The sequence below is a fragment of the Centruroides vittatus genome, unplaced genomic scaffold (genome assembly GCF_030686945.1).
Source record: "Centruroides vittatus isolate TY-2023 unplaced genomic scaffold, ASM3068694v2 contig_134, whole genome shotgun sequence".
Lineage (NCBI taxonomy): Eukaryota > Metazoa > Arthropoda > Arachnida > Scorpiones > Buthidae > Centruroides > Centruroides vittatus.
In genome coordinates this window covers 1,858,443-1,883,761 of record NW_027120852.1, presented here as the reverse complement: position 1 = coordinate 1,883,761, position 25,319 = coordinate 1,858,443, and the positions used below count along the sequence as shown (strand labels likewise).

Below are 25,319 nucleotides of genomic sequence, written 5' to 3'. Positions count from 1 at the left end.
TTTTCGGAGGATTTAGTCAGATGCTCATAAGAAGATTTACACTGGTAACAGGTTCGTTTTGAAGTTATAATTCTACTTTTAGTTTACACATTCGTTTATATCTACGTTCTTCTAATCCAAAGACAACCATTTAAAATGGAAAAAAAAAAAAAAAAAAACATTTGTTTCGTCTTAATACAAGGTGTGTCTGAAAAGTTCAGTGAATGGTCTCATAAAATAAAGAAAACAAGAGATACAAACAAAATACTTTTACTGGCATTCAAAGTAATTGCCATTAGCAACAACACACATTTGACATCAGTTGTACAGCTGCTGGAAGCTGTGAGTAAACACTTCTTTTGGTATTGCACGAAGCACCATTTTCACACGTTGAATCTGCATAATGTCAGAAAAGCGTAGACTTTTTAGGCAGGGAACAAGAAGAAATCTTCAGGTGCCAGATCCGGAGAATATGGAGAGCGTTGAAAAACTGTCACTTGGCGTGTAGCGAGGAAGTGCCGTAATGTTCACGTGTTGCTCCATTTTGCAGTGACACTCCTTCTCACACTGACTGCGTTGCATTGTTTGCTGCGCGCACTTCTGTTTAACTGTCGTGATTTTGACACTAGAGGCACTAGTTGGCAAGTCTCTCACTACATCTGCGTGAGCGACACATCCTAACCAGCATGGTTATTCAACTGTGGGACCATTCACCAAACTTTTCAGACGCACCTCGTATAGTCATTTCTTTGCTGGTTTTTTAGCATTCAATCGGCTTTATTACTATTTATAACCATCGGCTGCAAGCCATTAGCACAACAGATTATTTACAATAAGCACACCAATCGAAACTTGGACAATCCGGTAAATAACATAGCGTAAATTCGACATACGTTTTCTATCCGGCACCCCAACCGCCAGGGGTCGACAACATTCTAAATTGCACGGAACCCTTCTGCGCATTCCAATTCAGAATGTCATCGACAGGTTTAAAGAGCCCCTTCTAAACTTTTCTTATGACCAAGTCGAAATACATTGACTAGACATTCCAAGGATGGCATTTAAAATTTTTCAATTAATCGCATTCTGTTTACGTAAACGTACGACGACCCAAAAAAGACGTCCGAAAGCCACGGAAACCGTCGCCGGAAGGCGTCCGCCAGCCACCACATTATTTTCCGGCTCTTCGTTACCCGGTCTAACGTTCGAATGAGTTGAAAAAAACTAAAACTCTCCCAAAAGAGCATTCTTAGTTTTTGCGACTCGTCCGAACGTTAAATTGCAAGGTAAAAGTTATAGAAATCGACGGCAGTTCCATTTTTTTGGGGATACTATAGATTACCACTTATGGAATTTCGGGTCTTTGAGTATTTATCTGAACTCGGGAGACCGAGACGAGTTCAACAATACCCTACTTTTGGACCGGAGACAAAAAATAATAAAGTTATCCTACTTTTTTCCAGCAATCGCGCGATGATAGGGAGTTGCGCCGCTCTCCCCGCTAAGTCGCCTTTGCTATCGCGATCGGGAGTCGCGTCGCTTGCCATTAAAATTGCCTTTAATAGACGTTTCCCCCCTTTTTTACTTTGTTCAAGAACTACCGTGAATCAATAACTAGTGACGTTTAGCACATAGCAGCCTGCCGCCGGCTCCCCTCCGGGAGGTCAGTCGGGAGCACGAATAGTGGGAATGGCCGCCACGTTCGCTGCCATAAGTAACAGTAACCGAAACGGCGATCGCGCGACGATCGGAAGTCGCGTCGCTCTCTTCGCTCTCGTATTGCATGTTTAACCCTACTGGAGACAACCGTAGTCCGACGTCACCGTCACCATTTGCAGACTTTACCGCAAGATGGCAGTACTAGCAAACTACGGTGCCGTCTTCGTGAGAGCATTAAAAAGGTATGATAACTTAAAAAGTATGATAACTTTTTTTATTTTTCGTCTCCGGTCCAAAAATAGGATACCGTCGAATTCGTCTCGATCACCCAAGTTCAAATATATAATCAAAGTCCCGAAATTCCATAGGTGGTAATCTATAGTACACCCATTTTTTTAAACAAGTTGTCATAAAGTAAAATTGCATACATATTTATAACACACGTTCATTCTTTATGTTTACACGTGTTTATCCATAAATAAAATAAATTCAAACTTACGGCTATAAAAAATCGTACAACCGAATCTGATCGAATAAGATTGTTGTTTATTTGTCCTCAAATATTAATATTGTCACTATATATGACACCATTGTAAGTTTTATCTCGTGTGTATATAAAATATACTTTCATATTTAAGATAACTTGCTGCGCCATCTGTTGACTTATAAAATGAATAATTTGTAAAGTGAAGTAACTACCGAACTGTAACTAAATTCAGACAAGTACGGATAATAGGTTTTGTAAATAAATTCGGCTACGGGTAAAATCCTGTAAACTTCACTCGCATGGATTTATAGGATCGCGATGAGGACAACTCGATGAGCTTTGCGTCCGGTCGACATGGCAATTATTTCATCTCGTCGTACGTCGATAGACGCTTATAACTAGACACTCGCGAAAGTTTCGTAAGAATTTTGAAATCGAGATAAGACTTACCCTGCTCAACTTTAGCGTCCTTCCCGTAACAATCATTTTCTCCGCCTTTCCGATCGATTATTCGCCACGAAATCAACGTTCAGTCGATATCGTAGTTTAGAAGATGGCCGCTGGGGTCGTCGTCGTCGCTACTAGGGCGGCATTTAATTTTTATCTTAATGTTACCATTTTAGTCTTTTTAAAACCAGATGTCTTTTATTTTTTCCATTTGGTTTGTGCTTTAAATATTTAGTTTATTTTTTTCTGCATAGTTTTTTCTAGTGTTTTTTTCAATACGTTTTTAGTTAATGTTACTCTAGGTGCCAAGATAGCGACTCGTCTCTGATTCCAGCAAGGGAACAGTGGGACGCACGTTCTAACCTAACCTAACCTATTCTAATAAATTACCATAATTATTAGCAACCAAATTATCAGAATAGGTTAGGTTAGGTTAGAACGTGCGTCCCACTGTTTCCTTGCTGGAATCAGAGACGAGCCGCCATCTTGGCACCTAAGGTAACATTAACCACGTTTTTTACTGTGTTAAAAGAATTCTTATTTTACACCTTCTACCATTGGCAATTTTATCAACCTTAACATAATTATCAATTTGCACCATAATTTACAAATTCATTCCAATAATAAACTTGAGCGTGCCGTAATTGATAATTATAATATAAGTAGAATTTTTCCCGTCAAGCACGATGGAAAACGTTTTATGAGAAAGAAGAGATTTCGAGAAATTCCAGAGTTGTTAATATTTCTACAAATGAAGTAGTTTATGCCATGTGTCGTAACATAAAGAGCAACGAAACAAAACAGCACCTGGCTGGACAAAAATAGTAGGTTACAGAAAATTCACTTCTACAGATTTAGGCCTTTAAAATAATAATAAAATTACTTTATACACTACATTCCGAGTAGGCACTCCGTCGTCTTTTCAGATTCCCTCGCTGTCTTCCTTCGGTAATACGCGCCTTAACATTGTTTTGACCATTGACGTCGTCACGCTGTTTCTGTACTTCAAAGAAATTAAAAGTAAATAAGATAGAATTTCTAGAAGAAACACATTGTAAAAGATGTCATACTTCCCAAAATGGTAAATAAGTTTTAAATTGTTACGTAAACTTTAAAAATCAGACAAATATTTCATTGCCTAAGATTTTGGAATAGCGTGAAGTGCCGTTCAAATAATTTGTTCACATAAGATACGTACTTATTATGATGATAAATTTCATTTTGTACTATTTTCCTCTATTAATATGTACCGGTATTGAACACATTTTTAAGTGCATTTTTCATCGATATTATATTTATTAATTAAAAATTCTAATATTTGATTATTTTACTATTCAGTCTTATGGGTTTAAAGATGCGATTTGGCATTCCTAAAATTAAAAAGTCGGTATACCACGAGATGGAGAAATCTGTATGGGTCTGCCTTAACCCTAAGGAATTTGGATTATGTAGTACCCGGACGGTTTTTGCTGATTTTCTATTGTTTCTGTACTTCGGTTTAGCGCGTCACACGCAAGGATTACCATACTAGTACGATAATCTACCAGTAAGATAGATTACCATACTGGTAATTGACGGCCGGATGGCCGAGAGGTCAAGGTAACAGACTACAACTCTGGGGGACTCGGGTTCGAATCCGGACGGGTCGATAAATCCCAAGGAAGTTTTCGGGGGTGATTCGTTCGGATATGTTGGGCCTCGTTCCTCACCACCCAGCCGCCTCATTGCTGGTCTAGCCAAACCCATAGTGGACTGGCTAAAAGAGGCCTTCTTTGTGCCCACGGGCCGGAAGAATTAAAAAAAAAAAAATTATAGTGGTAATCTACCGTATAGTTCGATAGGAACTAAGTGGCGAAGTCTACGCAGGCAAACTAACTGGCCGAACGAACGATGGCGTGTAATTATTGTGGAAAGATTACTTGGGGATTCAGACAGCACCAGGCAACAGTTTGAAAATTACTCGATGATCCGAAAAACGGCGCAGCAAAGACCGGCGCCGAAGACAATCATACCTAAGGCCAAAGAACTCGATTATCGGCAGACGGCAAACATATAACGAAAGGAGTGGGCATCAACGGATCTTTCTATCGAGAACTTTTATCTGTGGGTCTTCGGATAGACGGGTCCCTCGGAACACCTTGGGTATCCGTCAAACGTAAACCAAATTTTATAGAAAATTTAAAAATAACACGCCATGATTATTATTATTTTTGAATTTAAGTAGGGCCGAGGAAGAGGGTGTTACGAAAGGGATAATCGTGTAAAACGCCCGCCGTATTTTCCACGCTTCAGAAAATAAAAAAGGCTTTAATTTTGCCACTGAGGTACTGTACAGTATTAAGGAAAGCACCGTCGTAACTCACCAGTTAGTAGAAAGGTGTCGATCCGGCAAGAGCAATTCGGACGTAATCGGTAGCTACAGTTTATAAAGCGAGAAAAGTTTTAGGGGGCTCGACTTTTGCCGAACGTCCGAATAAGGGAGAGAGTGACGGAAACTCGGACGGACCGGGACGACGGGGAGGAGAGTAAAAATTTCTAGAAAACTTTGGAAGGAATTTACATAGACTAATTATGTAGCTTACCTAGCTTCGCTAGGTACAGTGATACCTCAGTTTTCGTCGATAATCCATCCGAAAACAATCGGCGAAATCCGAAACCGACGAAAACCCAGGCAATTATTTCCATACGAATCAATGTAAATCCAATTAATTCGTTCTATACACTCCGAAATACATACCAAAAACACATTTTATAGAGAATTAATACAGCGTTAAATACTAAAAGCAATAAGAAATTAACATAAAAGGCTAATTAGCATAAAGATAATGCTAATTATTTTATCTTTAATCTTAATGCTTTTAAGATGAAAGCAATGGAATTGTTCGGCTAGACACGCGGGGTAATATCTTATCTTGTAGCAGTTAGTTGGATATGAGCTTCTAGCCTATATATTGCCCCGTGGTAAAGTGAGACGTAATTGTCATTTAATAGTAGTTGTATGCATTTATGATGGTCGTATCGAGGGGAATAATGCTTTCCAGGAAATCCGTTTAAGGGTAACTGGCTCCTATTCGGGCGTTAGAGACGTGGAGAAAACCCGGAAAAATTCACGTGGCCAGCCCGCCCTGGCGAAGCGCGAACCCACGACCGAACTCCCAGTGTTCGGGGAATGGATCCGTTGGCCAATGGTGGGCCGTGTGGGGTAATGTTCACACAACGCGAAATAACACCAAACCGTGCCGGAAAACGCGTAGGTCGCGCTTTGTTTTCGCAAAATTAGCAGCGAGGTCACTCGAACACGCCGACGAAAACCGAGACAAATTTTTCGCGAAAAAAGTTGACGAAAACCGAGGTATTACTGTAATTAGCGTATGGACTTTACGGACGGCTCCGTATTTCGTAATCGACCGCACATGGCATCGATATTACGATACGGAGACGCACGGAACGACGGAAAGATCTGCTGAAAACCAGAGGCGCGAAATATCTTTTCTGGGATTAATATCGTTTCACCACTTTAAAAAGGATGCGGCGTTTTATTAATTTGGGCGGGGAACCGTCGGCGACGTCACTTCCGCCCCGTAGTTGGCAACTTGGCACCCGAGCTCGGGCTTCCGGCCATCGAAGCGAAGGGGAAAGTGGTCGACGTCGGATCGAAGATCGTCGACGTCTGCGGAGATAAATATTAGAGCGACGTTCGGTCCTTCCTTCCCGTAAGAAGCCAGCATCTATTACGAGGGCGGAGAGAAAGAGCGACGAGCGCGGAGGAGGATCGGGCGTGGGCGACGCCGAAGAAGGCCGACGGCCCGACGACGGACGTCTTCTCGGAATCGACGAGCGAAGATTCCTCTTTTCTTCTCCCCGGCCCATGTCCCGGGAAGACAAGGTTAGAGAAGCGGGCCGGGGCGACGGGGCGACCGAAGGTGAGTCGTCCGACCCAAGATGCGCGATGACCCACTCGGCCGATCTTCGTTCTCGATCGCCGTTAGTTCGGCGGGTAGAACAAACGGATGGACCGCACGCTGGTCGAAAATCGGCTTATTATTATTATTCTCTCCTTCCCAATGAATGTAATCTACCGCTATAATAATGAAACGCCGACGGACGAGGTTACCAACAACGGTAAATACGGTTTGATCGACGTAAAAACTTCCTTCCTATCGGCATCGATTCCAGTTTGATTCTGTCGTTTATATACCTTTGAAACCTTTGGCGATATTTTGGTGCCGGCCCGAGAAAAACGCGAAAAGCGGCACCGTCTTCTTGGGCCGCTCGTCGGGAGATGGAAAGACGGCGCACGTCCCGTCTTTCCTCTGTGCTTTCCCGACTAATTTCCAGAAATCTGATGCTCCGAAATATTTTGCCTCTCCACTTTGTGCTCTTGGGCCTCTTCTTGCAGACGGCCTGCCTTCGACGGTCGGCCGGGACCGTCGAGACTGCCTCCGGGTGTGGCGGTCGGAGTCCCGTATCTTTGCAAAATTTATTCCCGGTTTCCTTTTTTGTCACTTCGTCTAATATGCCGTTTTCCCACATCTGGCCCGTGGGCAATGTGCGGAACATGTTCTGGAAGGCGTCTGTGCCTATAATTTTGAAAAATTTTCTAATTACTTCGACTTGCCGAATTCGAGCGGCCTTTTTTGTCTTCCCGGAATCTCGACGGATGACTCCTCGTATACTGTCTACGCCGACTGCTTGGAAATCGACCGCCGTGTCGGTTTTGGCTTTGCTGTTTACTAGGACTACGACAAAATTTGCAACTGCCGCTTTCATCTGGGTGGCATAGTGATCCTGGCCAAACCGTGTGCCATAACGAAGGTCGTCGAGCGGTATTCCGACGCTTATAACTCGTGCTACTGCCGCTCTGCTATCTGCCATCTGTTTTGCACTACTGCTGTTTCCCTTCTTATTAAAAATAACTCTCGCTCGATCGTTCCCAAGACCCGGAATGTCGTTCGGCAATCGAATAATAATTACTACGTTGGGTGTACGTGCTCTCGTTGGGGAGCAATTGGTGACAAACGTGACGAGTTGGCCAGAACGGCGACATTGGACCAAAGCTAACTCCTTTTCTTATAATAAAATTAGTATTTTCGCTGTCGAGAATGTGTTACGGAACTGTCTACCAAAATGACGGCGGGTGGTCGGGATGAATTTGCCGGATCCGTCGCCCATCGGTTCTTTTCCCGGATTGTGGACTTCTGAAGTTGCCCTTAGTTTGAGCCCGATCGCGGATCGTGCAGTTCCTTGTGGATTGCAGCCGTTTCGACTATTGCCTCGGAAGATTTGTCGACCCCGACGGTGTAGGTCTTTGCCTCGTCTGCCGTGCCAAGGATGGTGGTCTGCGCTACCTCCTCCTGTGTCCGACGCTCGAAAGAGAAAGGTTATGGCTTAAACTTATCGTCGACTCCGACAGGTGGCCAGCAGTTGCGCGACGACTCCTAGTTTGTCAATGACTTTATTGATAAGGAAAACTCTTACCTGGAACTCTGCGATGTTGTCAAAACATTTAATACTGTTGCTTTAATCCGCTCACAGACTTATTAACTTGTAAATACCCTAATTTCTTTCATACTGTCAATTTCGTATTGTCGGCATACTTTGTCATATAATTGTAGATATCTTGTTTTGCTACTCAAAAACTCCACTCCTCTTGGGTTGTCTGAATGATCTCCCTGTATAATTTCTACAATAGCATGATTAATTACTTTCTAGTGTATATATTATTGTGGTCAAATTTTACGTACGTGCATCGTCATGGCCACGGTTGCGACTGTTCGTGCTCCTCCAAGAGGGAAGCCGCCGGCAGGCCGCCAAGTGTATAACATCACTAGTTATTGATTCACGGTAGTTCTTCAATATATGTATCAATAACTAGTGACATTATACACTCGGCGGTCTGCCGGCGGCTCCTCTCCGGAGGAGTTAGTCAGGATCACGAACAGCCACAACCGTAGCCATGACAGTGCACGTAGGTAAAATTTGACGTATTATGTTTTATGACTGCTGAGATATTTTTTTTATTGCTTGTATAAATTAATGTATATCTACTGTAATTAATTGCTAGTTGTGCCTAGTATTTAATACATTAATAAAATGAAGAAGAAGGTCGTCCCAGTGTCGCTGATTGCAACAGTGATTCTGAGAACGTAATTCTGTCGTCTGACCATGTACCGTGCCATTTTCAAAGTAGTTTTACGTTTCGTCGGCATTTCGCCCGCTTTTGATGTAATTTGCCACGAAAATTTCTCGATGTTTTCATTACGACATCTTGAGAATTCTTGTTGAGACTCTTAAATTTGTTATTTTGTCTAAAAATTTCCAAATAACATTGCTTGTCCTCAAAATGTCTCGGTCTTTCTTCCAAACTGGAAAGAGTTTGTTTCTCAAAATACCAGTTTGTGGGATTAAAACAAGAATAAAATTATAATTGGCAATTAGTAGCACCCCAATTTGTCATAAAAATGTAGCTAAGGGATAGATAGATTAATTAATGCAAAATTTTAAAGTGGTCAAAACCAATTGGAATTTTAATAGTCCAACAAAAAACCAAAAGAAGACTAAAATGCTTAGTAAAAGCATTTGTTTTTGTAAGGCCTCTATGTAAGTAAAATAATGTAACGGAATAATATTAATAACTGTACTTAAAAGTTTGATACCTGTATTAGTTGTATGTTAAAAATACAATAAACAATATTTTAAATGCACTCTTTCGCTTTAAACTTTGAATTAAGATTAACTTGTTCGAAGAATATTGTTGCTTGCTAATAACAAATTTTTATTTATGCCACCTTACTAAAAATATGTGTTCAATAAGAAAAATGATAATGGAACTTTGTTTTGCATGGAGTAAAGCTTTTTTTTCCCATGTGCACTATTGTATAAAGAATTTTTAGTTTTATTGTTTTGCTTGGATACCAATTTTCAAATACCATAGGCCAGTGGGGAAGTGCATGTCTTCTCCAAGTTCAGCTGAGGCTCTGCAAGTATCTCTTCATAATGGCCGTTTTCTTATCCCGTTTGGCATCTTTTGGTTATTCAACTCGTCTTTGGGTTCCATTGTTGTAGCTACAATTAGATTGACGATTTTATAGAAAATTTTGTTTTACAGCTGTCCCTGTATTGACCGATTGAATGGTGCAAAAAAAAAAAAAAAACAATCCACTCGCCTGAAACCAAATAGCGCATGAGTGCTCACTTGGTCCTGATTTTCACCCAATGAAATCCCTTCTTGTGATCCTGAAAGGTTTGGGTCTCTGGTATTTCACCCGGACTGTCTCTCTAGTGCAACCAGTCAAACAACAAAGAATGCAGAAATTTGGGACAGAGGCACGTCCCTGGACCGGCCACTGGCGGGACTCCGGCATCATCCGTTTTGTCTTGCATTTTTTTTTCATTCTTTGTTTGTCCCATCCTCTGGGATTCTCCCTTTTTTTTCCTTTTTTGTTGCTTTGGTATTCTTTTGCTACTTGTTTCAGGGGTCGGTAATCTCTCTTGTTCTGGTCTGACCTCCAGGACAGTCTTTTCTATTGTTGAGCTCTATACAGTCAGCTCAGAGCATTTTTTTGGAGCTGTTGGCCACTTTACATCCATCCCGTCATCTCCTGACTTCTCATTCTGGTGACTCCGGATGCATTGTGCCTTTGTGCATTTGGTGCTTCTTTTTTGTTTATTGTTGTGTTTTCCAAATTCTGTCCTGTATCTTTAAGATTCTTGTTTGATTTGTTCGTTCTCCTGTTAATTTCTTTTATCTCAACAACTTTTGTCTTGCCATTGTTTGGACTTGATGTTGACGGGTTGGTGTAGAAATAAACCATTTTAGTGTCCTCGTGCTGTTAAATTTATTTTCTGTGTTATGTGTGTGCATTCAATGTGCATCTCGGGCAGCATTGGGATTGTATGAACATTGCACAACTTGTGGAGCTGCCATTAAAATATTATTTTTTAATTTTGCTTAGCATTCACCTCTGGAAAACCTCCAACTTCTCCCCGACCCCAGTCTGCCTCTCCAAAATTACTAGTGCCTGGAATCATGGCAGAAAATGGACGCGGAGAGACCCGACACATCAGCAAGAGGTGCGCCATTTATGCAGGCTGCAGGAGTAGGATTAGATCCTCTTCGGCCGGCAGAAATCCACAGAATGATCTACGGGCCAGGTACTGGGCCTTCCTGTTCGAAAATCTACATCGTGCCGTGGACGAGATTTATCAGACTTGCGAAATGGACGAAAGTGTAGTGGAATGCAAAGTATACTTAATATATATTTAGAGTTCTTTAAAGATAAAATTTTATTTTACTTACACTTTTCTTTCCAGGAAGCTATCATGATGCTGGAGAATTATTCTAAAGAATTTCGATCACTCATACAATGGTTAAACTTGAATAAAGATTTTGAAAATACATTACCTCCAAATAGGTAATAAATTCAAATATAGAGTACAGAATTAAAATTACAGTAGAGCATTGATTATCCGACTTAATTGGGGACTGGGGTTGGTCGGATAACTGAAAAGTCGGATAACCGAAAAGTATGAAAAAATACATTATTAGTATAGTGTATTAGGCCCGGTTTAAATACTAGCCTCCCTTTTGTGGTCGAGCCAGTGCTGCCAGCTAAAACATGCAAAAATTTAACAAAAATAATATTAAAGTAGCCAAGACATAACCAAATATTGTAGCGCCACATCACTAGCGGACATTTGAATTTGCCGACTAGAACGCGGTCGGTTAACCGATAAGTCGGTTAATCGGGGGTTGGATAATTGATGCTCTACTGTATTTAGTATTGGTTTGTTCCTAATTGTCTTAGTTGATAGTAATATGATGATGCCTCGTACTTCAAATTTAATTCATTTTGGGAGCTGTTCAATCTCTTAATCAAATTTTCGCATTAGAAATAACATAAAGTGAATTAATCTGTTTTCAGACCCTAAACAATACCCATTTCGATAAACAGCAAATACAGGTAATTTTACATAAAAATAATATACAGTAGAGCGTCGTTTATCCGAATCAATTGAGGATGGGGGTTGTTCGGCTAACTTATTTTTCGGACAACCGATTATGTACGGAAAAATATGGCCATGTTTCTTTATGCAGCGCTCAAGAAGCGCTTTACAGCGAACACACCGAAACTGGTTTCTAATTGGTCAACACTGCACATGATGTCATTTCGCTGCACTGTTGCTGCATTAAGAAACGCAGCCTATATTAACCTATCCCACGTTGAAATTTTTCTCCGTTGCGTGTCGCTTCACGTTGAATTTTTGTCGATTTTAAGCCTAACAAAAATTTTTATAATAATCGTGGCTATTGTATTTTTAAAAATCATTTCTTTATTTTGTACAAACAAAATAAATATATTGAAAAATATAAAAACAAAAAAGGTATACTTTAGAAGTAAATTTAGTATCAAAAACGTTCGATTCAGCACGACACAGTCTGACTGGAAAGCTTTCGATTAACCGACTTTTCAGTTGATCGGATTTCGGATAAATGACACTCTACTGTAATTAAATACCTTAAATAATAAATTAAAACACAAAAACAATAAATAAAATACCTAAATAGTGTAAAATGAAAATTGCATTTACTGTACCTTAAGTGAAAAATGGAGATTTCTCATTTCTTAAAGTCATTATGCAATTTGCTTAGTTTTTTCTCAAATAATCCTCTCAGAAATGATATTGACAGCCAACTGGTTCTCATTTATTCATACTAAGCGGAATTTTTCCATCTCAATAATGTACAGTCTTCCAGGGGTCAATGCTGTCATAGCTTTAGTAACATATGTTGCTTTTATTGCTCACTTGTTCTTAAGAATGATGCACACTCAACTTTGTCATCTTAAATGAGACTGCCAGATTCAGCCACTTTCATGCTTCTTCACAATAACTTTCTTTTTGACGTTAATCATTGATACTACAATCTTCCTGTTAAGCTTTGTTTCTTCCATAACTTTCTTTAATGCCATGGTTAATAGGGTATATATATAATATATAATATATATATATATATGCCTACATCAGGGCATACAAAATTACAAATAAAAATAATAATATACTGTGTATTACACTGTAAAAATATAAAATAATTTATATTTTTAATTTAAATTAATTTAAATAGTAGCTAGGGGTGCCCCTTGGCATATTGCCCATTTTTTCAGCTTTATATAGTAGATATATATAACCACACACACCAAAAATAAAGCAAAATATTACTGAAAATACGAGTGAAACACAAGAGCAAGAGATAACATGGACACGTGCTCATGGTGTAAACACCATCTGTTATATTTTTTCACTGCATAAACAGTTTGTTCAAACTCTGGAATGAATTTTTCTCTAATTTCTTGCATGCTTAAAGTTAGTCATTCAAAGTATGAGGTATCACTGTTTTTTTTAAAAACAGACCATTTTCAAAGTAAATTTAGTAAACACTGATTTATCCTAATATACAATGAAGTTCCATTGAATTATGATAGGAGACATTTTATAAATCCCATATTCCTATTTCACATTTGTATGCATGCCTGACCTGTTTTATGGTTATACGTAACTAGCAGCTGTCTTCCCCAAACATTTGTCCTGAGAATTATAGTGAGGAAAGCCCATTACATTTCTAACCCTTTTTCTTACAGAACCATAGTATTAGACATACTTGATCAATGTCAGATAGTAGGTGTTTCATGAACAGGTCATTTGACATTCAAAATTTTTGAACTATGATTTTGTTGTATGAAGGCGACTCTGAAAGTTTCTGGGTATATGAAATGCAGGTAAAAAAACAGTCTATGACAATTTACTGCTGAACACTTTCTGAACATAATTTCAACAGTATATCTGCATTCTTGAAATTTTCCACAAGTGGGAAGTGCCACCAAATCTGGATGTTGAAAGTGGAGCTGACACGAGAGTATTTCCAAGCAATGATGTTTTACAATTTTAAATCTGATTTGTCTGAGTCCCAGTGCCTCCATCATTTACAAGCAGCATTTCCTGATTCTTTTCCATCCAGAATGCAAGTATTCTGGTGATTTGGAGAATTTAGACATGGCAGAAACAGCCTTAAAGATTAGTCATTTTCTGGAGTCAACTGCAATGACTCCAGAAAATGTGGTTTGTGTCGAGAAACTGCTTAGAGAATACCCCATATAATCCATAAGGATATTGAGCACATCTTGAGTATTGGATTGGTGGCAGTGAATAGTATCTTTCACAATCATCTTCAAATCAGGAAGATTGTGTCTCAGTTGTTGTCTCATTCTCTGATTGAACAGCAAAAAGAAATTTGTGTGAAATGGTACTGCTAAGTGCTGGAAAAATTTCAACAGGAAAGCTCAAAACGTGTGACAGTATCATTAGTGATGAGACCTGGATCTACCAGTTTGACCCCAAAAGCAAGAGACAGCCTACACTTTGGTTCTTCTTTGATGAAGCATCACCTGTCAAAGTCAAGCATTCAAGAAGTGTTGGTCGGAAAATGATAGTGACATTCTTTGGAAGACAGGATCATGTTGCCATTATAGCCCTTTAACCTGCCCTGTGTTGTTCCCGAAAATATTCGTTTCTGCATTGGAATGTTTTTTAAACATCAGATGTCGCTATTTATACGGAGTTCCAAAATTAATGACTCATATCAGAAGAACTGTTATGTTATCTAGTTTTTGCACAGCAAGATATTGTAATTCCAGGAATAGTTCTTTATAAGAAATCACAAAGGAAATTAGACCATTAGTTCGCCTCTGTTTTGACATGGTAACAACTGGCAGAAATAGCGCTCTGAATAAGTCAGAATTGATTGAATATTTATTTAATTTAGATTTAGATGAATCTGAATTTTCAGACAGCAATGATGAATACATACAAAATGAAAATGTAAGTGATGATAGTGATGATTTTGATCCCAAAATACCAACTACAAGTGGATATAGAGGCCGATCACGCAATAGTACTCGAGGTAATAATACTGCTAAATGTTCGCAATTTAGTAGTGATGATGGTTGGATCTGTATGAATTTCAGAAGCCCTCAAGTAAACAGTTTTACAGGACCAGCAGGAATCCAATGTAATTTATGGAGTGATGCTACACCATTCAACTGTTTTAGTATATTTTTCGATGACAAACTTGTGGACAAGATTGTTGAAGAAACGAACAGGTATGGTGATAATTTGATGAACTGTGATGATTTAGGGGAAAATAGTTGGATAAAAAAACTGGAAACCAACAACAAATCCAGGAATTAGAGAATTTCTAGGACTTATAATGGTCACGTGTATCATTAGAAAACTGCACCTAAGCTTGTATTTTACAATTGAAGATCTTTTATCTACACAATTTTTTTTGAGTGCAATGTCAAATAACTGCTTTCAGCTCTTATTGTCACGTCTGCATTTTTCAGACAATAATCAAGCTTCAGGTGATAAACTGCATAAATTACGCAGTGTTATCGATCATTTACGCCACAGATTCAAATATGATTACATCCCAGAGGAAAGTGTCTATGTAGACGAAAGTCTTATGTTATGGAAAGACAATGGGATTTAGGCAATATATACCAAATAAGCATGCTTGTTTTGGAGTGAAAAGCTTTGAAATTTGTGAGTCATGAACAGGATATGTTTGGGACTTTATAGTTTACACCGTAGCTACAACTGAATATGGAAATTTTGAAGGTGGGCAAGGTGAGAAGGTTGTGCTTACCTTATTAGAACCATTGTTCAGTAAAAATCACAAGGTTTTTAGACAGGTTTTTCACCTCACCGACCTTAGCAAAAACACTTCTGAAGAAACAAACCTATGTATCGGGAACGGTGAACAAAAATTGGATAGGAATGCCATGCAATTTTCCTGACCGTAAATTGAAGGAAGGGGAATTTATAACCTGTCAGAAAGATGAATTGTCTGTGTTTTGTTAGAAAGATAAAAGGTATGTGACAATTCTAAGTATGACGAGTGACAACAAATTCTCTTGATTCTGGTAAACGTAACAGATCAGGAGAAGTAATAATGAAGCCAAATTGTATTTTAGATTATAATCGTAATATGGGTGGAATTGATCTCTGTGACGGAGTGATACGCAGTTATGCAGTGATACACAGAGTGCACGAGAAAAATGGTAAAATGGTATAAAAAAGTGTTTTTTCATATGATGGACTATATAATGCTTGTTTTGTATTGCCAACATACAAGAAAACAAATACCATTTCTTGATTTTCGTATGTCTGTTATTAGAGAAGTGATTTGAGAAATATTGTAAACTCCAAATACACTGTGTGTCAAGTTTAGGTTTCTAAGTTCAAGCCAGTACTTCACAAGGAATGTACGAATACTTGCAGACGAATATTCAAAATATAATTAACAAAATCACTATATTTAAAGAAAAAATATACTGTATTTTCTTAGCACAATGTTGCCATTGAGAACATATCACACAGGAAACACTTTCAGAGGAAAAAGATTGGTTTATTGGTGTGAACGGATATGCATTTCGAGTTTAACGCCCCTCTTCGGTCCTATTATTACATATCTATCAGAAAATTGATTACAGGTCTACAAATTTACAGAATGCATTGAAAAAATTAGGATACATGTACAATGGTTTATACAATAAAACTTAATTACCTGAGATAGTGACAGTTAAACCAACATGACTCATAAGAAGATATACACGTAGTCGAAAAAAGGAGGGGAAAACGGAATACTTGTAGAGTATTCCGTTATTAATTTTATAAAAATTCTGCCTCTTAATATATACTTAATTTTAGATTTAAGTTTACCCCTTTTTTATATTAGCACATGTTATACTGTCCTAAATGTGTATAAAGTGTCGAGCCAAAACGAATACTTTACAGTCTTCCGTTTTCCCCTCCTTTTTTCGACTACGTGTATATCTTCTTATGAGTCATGTTGGTTTAACTGTCACTATCTCAGGTAATTAAGTTTTATTGTATAAACCATTGTACATGTATCCTAATTTTTTCAATGCATTCTGTAAATTTGTAGACCTGTAATCAATTTTCTGATAGATATGTAATAATAGGACCGAAGAGGGGCGTTAAACTCGAAATGCATATCCGTTCACACCAATAAACCAATCTTTTTCCTCTGAAAGTGTTTCCTGTGTGATATGTTCTCAATGGCAACATTGTGCTAAGAAAATACATACAAATAAAATTCAACTTACTCAAGCCTCTAACCAGTGTGAAAAATACATATAATAGAGAACAACTAGCAACCAAGATTTGAAAAAATATACTAATAATTTCAAAATTAAAAAATTTTGAATTTTTCATTGTTGATATTCTAACATTCATTCAAGACTGACAGAACATCAGCACAAAGTTACCATTGAAAGGGTTATTAATATTCATTTTTTAATGATCAAATTCTGGATTTTTGACATTTCTCTGTAATTTTATCACAATATTTGTATTTAGGCTTTGAATTCCTTTGTCATTTTGATAACTATATTAGATAACAAAATGTCTAAACAAAAATTATAATATTTAATCCCCAAAATAGGAAAGACCCAATATATAATCTTATTGAAGAAATGATAAAAAAAAAAAGATTAACTGTTGGATTATTGACCTCAATCTCCAGATCTAAACCCAATAGAGAATATCTTGAGTGTGCTTTCAATGTCTGTATATGCTGATGACAAATACAATTCCATGAAGACTTGAAAGTTGTAGTGGAGAAAGTGTGGCATGCTATACCAACTGTCACATTTATTATGAATGTGCCAGACTGTATTTTAGAGGTTATTCAAAAAATTTGTTGGACCACAAGATTTTAGACCTGTTATTTGCAGTTATTTTTTCAGATAATTTAAGCTTAGTTAACTTAAATTTCCTGGTTTTCTAGTTTTTGGAAAAATATTCCAACACTATTCTTTCCTTATTGTATAAACCCATTATTGTACTTTTTAAAATCATGATTGAACCAGTAATTCTAATAAAATTAATTGTTTAGGTGGCCTTGTTTCTTTTCTTTAAAGCACTGTAATTGTTCCCATTTGTTTTAGTGTTTTAATTGTGGACACAAAAAGGGTAATAAAGAAACATGAATAAAACAAATCAACAACTCTAGTTTTAAAATAAGAAAATATTTCCTTGAATGTAGATTTTATCTTTAAAACATAGTGCATAAATTTAGTAACATTTGTTTGTAGACGGTTTTAAAATTATAGGTTAGAAGTGTTGAGTGTTGTAATAAAATTTATATTTACTAGAAGTAAGAGACCGTAATCCCTTGAAATAGTAAAAAAAAAAAAAAAAATGAAAGTACTAGAAATAAAAAGAATATAGTAAAAATATCATAAAAAGAAAAAGTTTATTTGCTTTACCATTTTCATTTGGCTGCAATTTGAAAAAATTCTAGATCTAAATTTTCACCGTCATCTGTCTGTCCTTAATCTCGAGAACGGTGTTAGATAGATGAAAGTCAAGACCGGATATGAAATGATTAGGAGCAGGAGCTTGATTATTCATATATAAACTTATGTTCTAGACTGGGAGTCACATGAAATCAGTTTAAAAAATTTTTCCTGAATGGAGTTACATAAATGACTGGCATGACTCTGTGATTATCAGGAAAAGTATGATGTACAGGGGCACTAATAATTTGATTCAGATCATATATTTTAAATTAAGTAAATTAAAAATATGATTAAAAGTATCAGCCTGGCATTGTGATGATGTCACAATAAATAATTGCTCTTTTAAATATAACTTCTTCAGAGACAGAAATAATAGTAAATTTATCAATCATTATCTTCACTCTAATGTAAAATTAACATAATATTGCCTTTAAAGGATAGATCTACCTGTCTTTTTATGGTGTTTCTGTGTTGACACTAATAAGTACTAGGCAGACTCAACACTGACTAAAACTGAGAAATTATCATTCTGTGCCCTTCTTACTATTATAGTAAGAAGCACAGTGATAATATCTCGGTTTTTTTCAAATTGCTTCAATGACCAATAAATTACGAATTAATTGAAATACATTGTATCTTATAAAATAAAAAAAAACAGTGTGGTATCAAACAAATTTATATAATTCTGTTTTTAAAGTAAACAATGCTAATTGCATTTAAAAAAATCTATTTTTTTTAAAAATAAATAAATGTAACATTTACATAATAATAAAAATAATTCTTTTCTAGACCGACTTCTTTGGCTTGGGAAGTTCGAAAGTCTTCTCCCGGAAAAGGAATTTTAAGAAATGTTTTTCTAGATAAATATAGTTCTAAAGAAATCACAAAAAAAAGTAAAAGGTATAAAATTTTACTTTTATATATATTTTTAGAACAGTAATGAAATTTTTAAAATATTTATCTATAATAAAATATACAACAACTCGATATACTGTCTTGTAGTACTAAACAATTTGCTTGAATTTTTTATTGGTTAATTAAGGGTTAATTGGTTAATTAATTTGTTGGTTAATAAGGTTAATTAATAATCAGATGCAATGCAATTTGGCTAAAAATAGATAGCTTAACATGAGTGTCTGGCTGCAGTATTCACGCTGGCTGTGACTGACTAGTGCTTTTAGTGAAACACGTTGAGTGAAGTCTTACCCAATAAGATGAACTAACAGGTAATACATATAAGTAAGAAAGAAGCTATGTTTTGTTTTATTCAAATCAAAATTTATGCTATAATAATACACATTTAAACTTATATAATCAAGGTATAATTTTTTTATATGAAAAGACAATATTTCTTTGCTGTTTTCTTATCTGTTCCAATATTCACTTTCCTATGAACATACTTTAAATGCTTTAAGAAATGCCCATTAGACTGGAAAAATACACCAAGATACTTATACTCATCAACTACTTCTATTTTACAATTTTGTAAAAACCAATTCTCATTTTTAAAATGTTTTCCTCCATTTCAGAATACGATTATTTTAGATTTATCAATATTAACAGAAAGTTTTAACTCCTGTAGTGTACTGTACATCCCAAAAAGTCAATCATTTTCTTCGGACCTATAGGCAAGTCTGCCATAACAACTAACTCATCTGCATATGTCAAGATTTCCACCTCTGTTCCCAAAAGATCACGACCCACTAATTCAGAATCACTAAATTTACTTAAAAAGGGATTTAGATATGAATTGAATAATATTGGACTTAAAACACAACTCTGTTTCACACCTTTTAATGTAAAAAAAGATCAGATGAACCCTTCTTACCAGACACACATGCCTCTGTATTAGTGTATAGCTGAATCAAAAAATTTACAAATTTATAGCTCAAACCAATTTTCAAAAGCAGTCTCCACAAAAGGTCTTATCTAAAAAATTGAATGCCGATGTCAAGTCGACGAAAAAAGCATAAAGTTTACCTCGTTTCTTCTTTAAAGACCTTTGTATTAAAGCATGTAAAACAAAAATATTGTCCAATGTTGAAAAACCGGATTGGGAAACCAACCTGGAAATCCAAGAGTACGTCAAACTTATTCAACCAAATTACCAATCGCTTACATAAAATTTCACAAAAAACTGTAGAAATTGTTGGTAGTAACAAAATTGCTCTATAATTATCAGGTAAATCTCTAGACCCCTTTTTAAATATAGGAATAATCTTACATATATGCCAGTTCAATGGGATCATTCCTAATTGATAGATATTATTAAACAAACCTACCATATATTCAGTCAAGCCTGGGAAGTTCTTATATAGTTCCACCGGTATACCGTCAATATCTGGAGCAGTACCATTTTTTATAGTAACTAAAACCTTTCTGACTTCCTGTTTTGTTATCTCCATATCCAAGACATCATCTTGCCAATTCACACATCAATTATATACAGAAATATCTGGTAAATATTTTCTAGAGTGAAATTTCCTTGAAAAAATAAGCTACCCAATCAAGAACTGGAAGCTCTCTATATTTTAACAAAAAAATTAATAAATCGCCAAAACTGTTTACTGTCACCAGACACCAAATTTCTATTAATCCTTTGTAAAAAAAGCTTTTTCTTAGCTGTACATAAATTACAAGTCCCATTATGTTCTTTAACAAAGTTACACATAGCTACACTATTTCTAATCTTTGCTTGTTTCATCCTGTTCAACACCTGATTTCTTCTAGCAATACTCTGCCTACAATCTGCATCAAACCTTGAAAAATTGGAAGTTCCAACTGTCCTTTGGTCCCATCTGAAAATGAGGATTTAATTAAATAATCCAAAACCTCAAACGTTAATACTGACTGACTGAATCTCACACAATAGTTCACTATATTTATGATTTATCAACTCACTACTTTCTTCCCTCCAAACAATTCTCTCTCTACTACCTCTAGACCTTTTGAATGCTTCTCGAATTTTCTTTTTAAATTTGCAATCTAAAACCACACTAATTGGAAAATGATTACTATATACTTTATCTAATACAGAAAAACTTGTTACAATAGATAACCGAGTCAACTTAACCAAGGCTAAATCAATTACAGAACATCCTTTTTCACCTACATAAGTGTAATAACCTTTAGACTAGGGTTTCTCAAATGGGATTCTGGGATCCCCGTTGTTTTTTTAACCTGGAAAATATTCCGGGAAATTCTTCTCATTTCGGGAAATCCCGTAAATTTCTTAAAAGTTCACTTTCTTCTTATTTTGTGTTCAGGTTGTGGAAAAACGAACTAGAAATCTTCCAGGCTATAGGTGAAAAAACACATAACATCTGTCTTCTCTTAAATGCATTAAAGACAATTTCACTCACGTTAATTGAATCGGAAAGGGCATTCTTGGTAGCAGGACTTTTCACTACTAAACTATGAATCAGATCGAGTGATTGGAGTATCGACCATCTTTGCTTTTTAAAATCTTGTTATAAAAAATTTACAATAATATTTTGTATTATGTTTTATTTAAAAAACAAAAATTACCTTTTAGTTAGAAGTTAGATCTAAGTTCATTTTTTTTAAATTTTCAACTCAATTTAGAACATTTTGTTGTTGCTGCTGCTATTGTATGCAGTTTCCAGCAAACTTTAGTAATTTTCTTTTTAATTGTGAAAATTTCTACATAATTCAAAGGTAATTTTTAATATATATCTTACACAGCATTATTAATATGATTTTGGGGGTTGCAGAATGTATTAAATTACTTTAAAAAATGAAAAATGATTATATCATTTGATTTCATGATATTTTGTATAACTTAAAAATAATTAATTCTATTCTGGGAAACAGTTCATTTTTATCCTGGAATCCCGGGACAAGCAAGAGACCGGGAAATGAGAAATCCTATTTTAGACATGGATGATCCTCTACCATTTAAAATTATATATCTTGCATCTTCACAAAAATCCAACACCGACTACCACGATTATTTACCAATGTATCTTGTGATAGTTTCAACATCCAATCCTGATCAAGATCCTCATTACAATCATAAATCCATTCCTGAAGCTCCAGACCAATACAAGTGTTAAAATCACCAATTAAAAAATCTAACTTATAACAGTAAACCAACCTAACTACCTCTGTCTAAATAGTATTCCGTAGAGCAGGTCTTATGTACATAAAATAAAAAGAAATTACTAAATGCCCTATTGTTACTTCCACAACAATCCAATGTCTATCTTTTTCCAAAATATTCACTTTCAAGAAATTGACTATCAATAGCATCCAGCCACCAATAAAACGACCTCTGTCAGTCTCTCGATAACCTACTTCCCGAAAAACAGAAAAGTTATCCATACTATGAAAATAAGAAAAGAACTCCAATACTACATCTCTAACCAACAAGCTATCCTTTTCCAATTCAGGTAATCCAGAAATTATTTAATTATTGTGCCTTAAAAAACACTCAAACTGCTCCTGACTTAATGTAAACTTGGCCAATTTATTCTCTAGGTCTAGTCCATAAGCCAATAAAATCTTGCCCATGTTGTATGTAAATTTTTTCTCTAAATCCTCAGGTCTAGTTTCTAAATTAACAGTAGCCTTCATCCAAATTTTCTATCCAGGTGTAAATTATGTCAATTGTAGCAATCATCCCTTCCAATTTAGTATTCTGCTTTAAATTTAGTTGAATAACGATATCCCATTCTTAATATCAAGTTCTCCTTGAAGTAACTCTAAAATCCTCATTTCCAATGGGTCAGGATGGAAAATCTTAGATCTACTATCCAACTGACTTACTGGTGAATAAGTCTTCCTTCTAGACATGACGATTAATATTAATAATCTTACCCGAAAAAGATTAAATTATTAATTATAATATGCCGAAAAGCACCGACCATAAACGCTGCCCGTGTTGTTTAAATTATTCATGGCAATTTCATTTTTTTTCCAAAAAAAGTGTTTAATGTTTTCATATTTGTGCAATAACAGTGTAAAATGTTTACACATTTTAAACAATATGTAACAGCCATTTATGTAATTTTTAACATTTAACATTTTCATTGGACAAAATAAATGATTCCCAACAACTTTTCATTTCTTATCATTTAATATCGTTTTCTATAAATTGGTGTCAACTCGCATTATTTATTATTGACATATGATGGCAAATGGTATTTTTAAATAAATAGAAACAAAGTACAAGGACTCAAACATTTATTTCATTTATTCCTTGAACATTTACTTTATTAAATGTACTTAAGTTTTTTTTCTTTATAATAACTCCAACAGATTTGATGATGTTTTTGTTAGGATTTTTCTGTTTGTCCAATGAACTATAACATGAGCTGCAATTTAATAATATGAAAGTATTATTAGTAAAGTTTCACAACACCTTTTTTCTTTTTCTAGCACAAATTAAAGAAAGTGCTAGAAAAAAGAAAGAAAGGTGTTGTGAAACTTTGTATAATAAGTTCTACTTTACTGCGCATAGTATTATTAGTAATTAAGATTACATAAAAATATATATGTATATAAAATAATCATTCTGTGTTATTTATTTATATTCACAATACATTTGTATACATTTAATTTAAACATATTCAGTAACAAACATAAAATTCAATAAAAAAAACAAAGTTAATAACTCCTATAAAATAAATCAAGTTTATTCATTTAATAGAAACTAAATATGATGAGATGATGATATTACATTTGAACTGTTTATCTTAATTATACTTTTTCATAAGAAGAGCATTGTTTTGCATTTCTGTTTTTTTTTATTTTAAAATTTCTTTATAAATAAATAACTTTTCTGATAAAATTATTAGACTGTCTAAGAGTGAAAATATATCGATTTCACCAATAACAGTTGTTGACATTCTTAGTTTTCTTTTTAATCAGGTCTGTCTTCCTTAATTGTCGTTTATATATTTGGGTCTATCAATGTTATTTATAATTTTAATCTTACGTTCATTTGGATGGTTCTTAAATGGTATTACTGCTTTTTTGTATGCTATCTAATCAAACAAATTCATTTTTCTTTTATATATTAATTCAATAAATAAATTTAAAAAATATCAAAATTCTAAATCTAAGTAATGATAGAAATTGGAACAATATAAAGTTTTTACTTTTGGCACTGCAGATCCAATATATTTTTTTGGTGATATAATAATATGATTTAGAGATAGTGGAAAACAAATGTTTTGGTATTAATTTTTAAAAATTTTTACTGTTAAGAAATTCTAGTGTTTGAATATATTGTAGGAAATAATGAAACTAAAGATGAAACAAAGTAAAATGTAAGAAATTGTAAATAATATAATTTTTTGTCTTGGTAATTACAAACAAAATAATGAATTATAATAATCTGACAAAGTGAACAAAAATTAAAAACAAATAAAAGAATTTAAGCTTTTGGAAAAAAGCAGATATCTAAGATAATATACACTGAAACCTCTATTAACAGACACTCCCAAATAGTGAACTACTCTACTTAATGGACATTTTTTGCAATCCTCAGACCCTCCAAATAGGACATCTATTATATTTACCTTTAAATAGTAGACACTAAATAACAGATGCTGTCGTCCATAATCAACTTTACAAAAACTCAATGTCCCATCTTCAATATTCTGAAAGAATTAATTATGCATGAAATATTTTAAAACACAAACAAAGAATGGTTCAAACACTCTTTCAGGTGATGAATTTTGACCATAGGAATCAAACAAAAACTGGCTGAATATAGGAATATGGAGGATGCTGGTTATAAAAAGTCAAACAATATTCTTTATCTGTTAAAGGACTTTAATCTGGTTAAGTTTCCAATCATCATTTGTTGTAATACATATTAATATTATTAAACGTATCTTATTGTTGGAATTAATACCTTTGATATGGACTATTAAAACAAAAACAAAAAAGCATTTTTATGATAATTTCTTATATTATGATATCTTGCTTTAAAATCACACTAGATTCAATCTGTTTTCTGTTTTTAATCACAAACATATTACAGTTTACAATTGTTTAATGTTTTGTATAATACAAATTTAAAATAATAATTAAATTTTACAAAAAAAAACAAAAAAAAAAATTAAATTAAATTAAACAGATTTGTGAATTTTTTACATCAGTTACTTACACATATATGTTTCCTTTTAAACAAAACAAACCTCAGCCATCTAGCTGGAGCAGGAGCGAAGTTATAGCCATTATTTACACTATGTCTCTAATTACAATCCTGGAGGAGTGGATGAGTCATCTGAGAGTCAAAGTTAAGACAAGTTTTCTTTGAGACATTTTATAATAAACATTATTTTTATATTATTTTGACAATTTATACAATAATCGACTATACTATGCAATTTTGC

The 25,319-nt window shown here is 35.0% G+C and overlaps 2 protein-coding genes across 5 annotated transcripts in view; one reads left to right on the top strand and one right to left on the bottom strand.

Moving 5' to 3' along the window:
- Nucleotides 1-2,685, bottom strand: part of wal (electron transfer flavoprotein subunit alpha wal) — a 100,998-nt gene extending 98,313 nt beyond the window's left edge. For both annotated transcript variants that reach the window (XM_067289195.1, XM_067289194.1), the window contains exon 1: nt 2,576-2,685. In XM_067289195.1, the coding sequence (XP_067145296.1) occupies nt 2,576-2,611 (36 nt within the window). In that variant the 5' untranslated portion in view covers nt 2,612-2,685. The remainder of the gene's footprint in view (nt 1-2,575) is intronic.
- Nucleotides 2,686-6,060: 3,375 nt separating this feature from the next.
- Nucleotides 6,061-25,319, top strand: part of ssp3 (short spindle 3) — a 158,785-nt gene continuing 139,526 nt past the window's right edge. For 2 of the 3 annotated variants that reach the window (XR_010883102.1, XM_067289124.1), the window contains exons 1-4: nt 6,068-6,495; nt 10,528-10,817; nt 10,886-10,986; nt 18,742-18,852. Coding sequence is in view for 2 of the 3 variants with exons in the window: in XM_067289124.1 (XP_067145225.1) it covers nt 6,441-6,495; nt 10,528-10,817; nt 10,886-10,986; nt 18,742-18,852 (557 nt within the window). In the remaining variant the exon portion in view is untranslated. Of the gene's footprint in view, nt 6,496-10,527; nt 10,818-10,885; nt 10,987-18,741; nt 18,853-25,319 lie in introns of all 3 variants that reach the window. The other variant, XM_067289125.1, reaches the window with a different exon arrangement.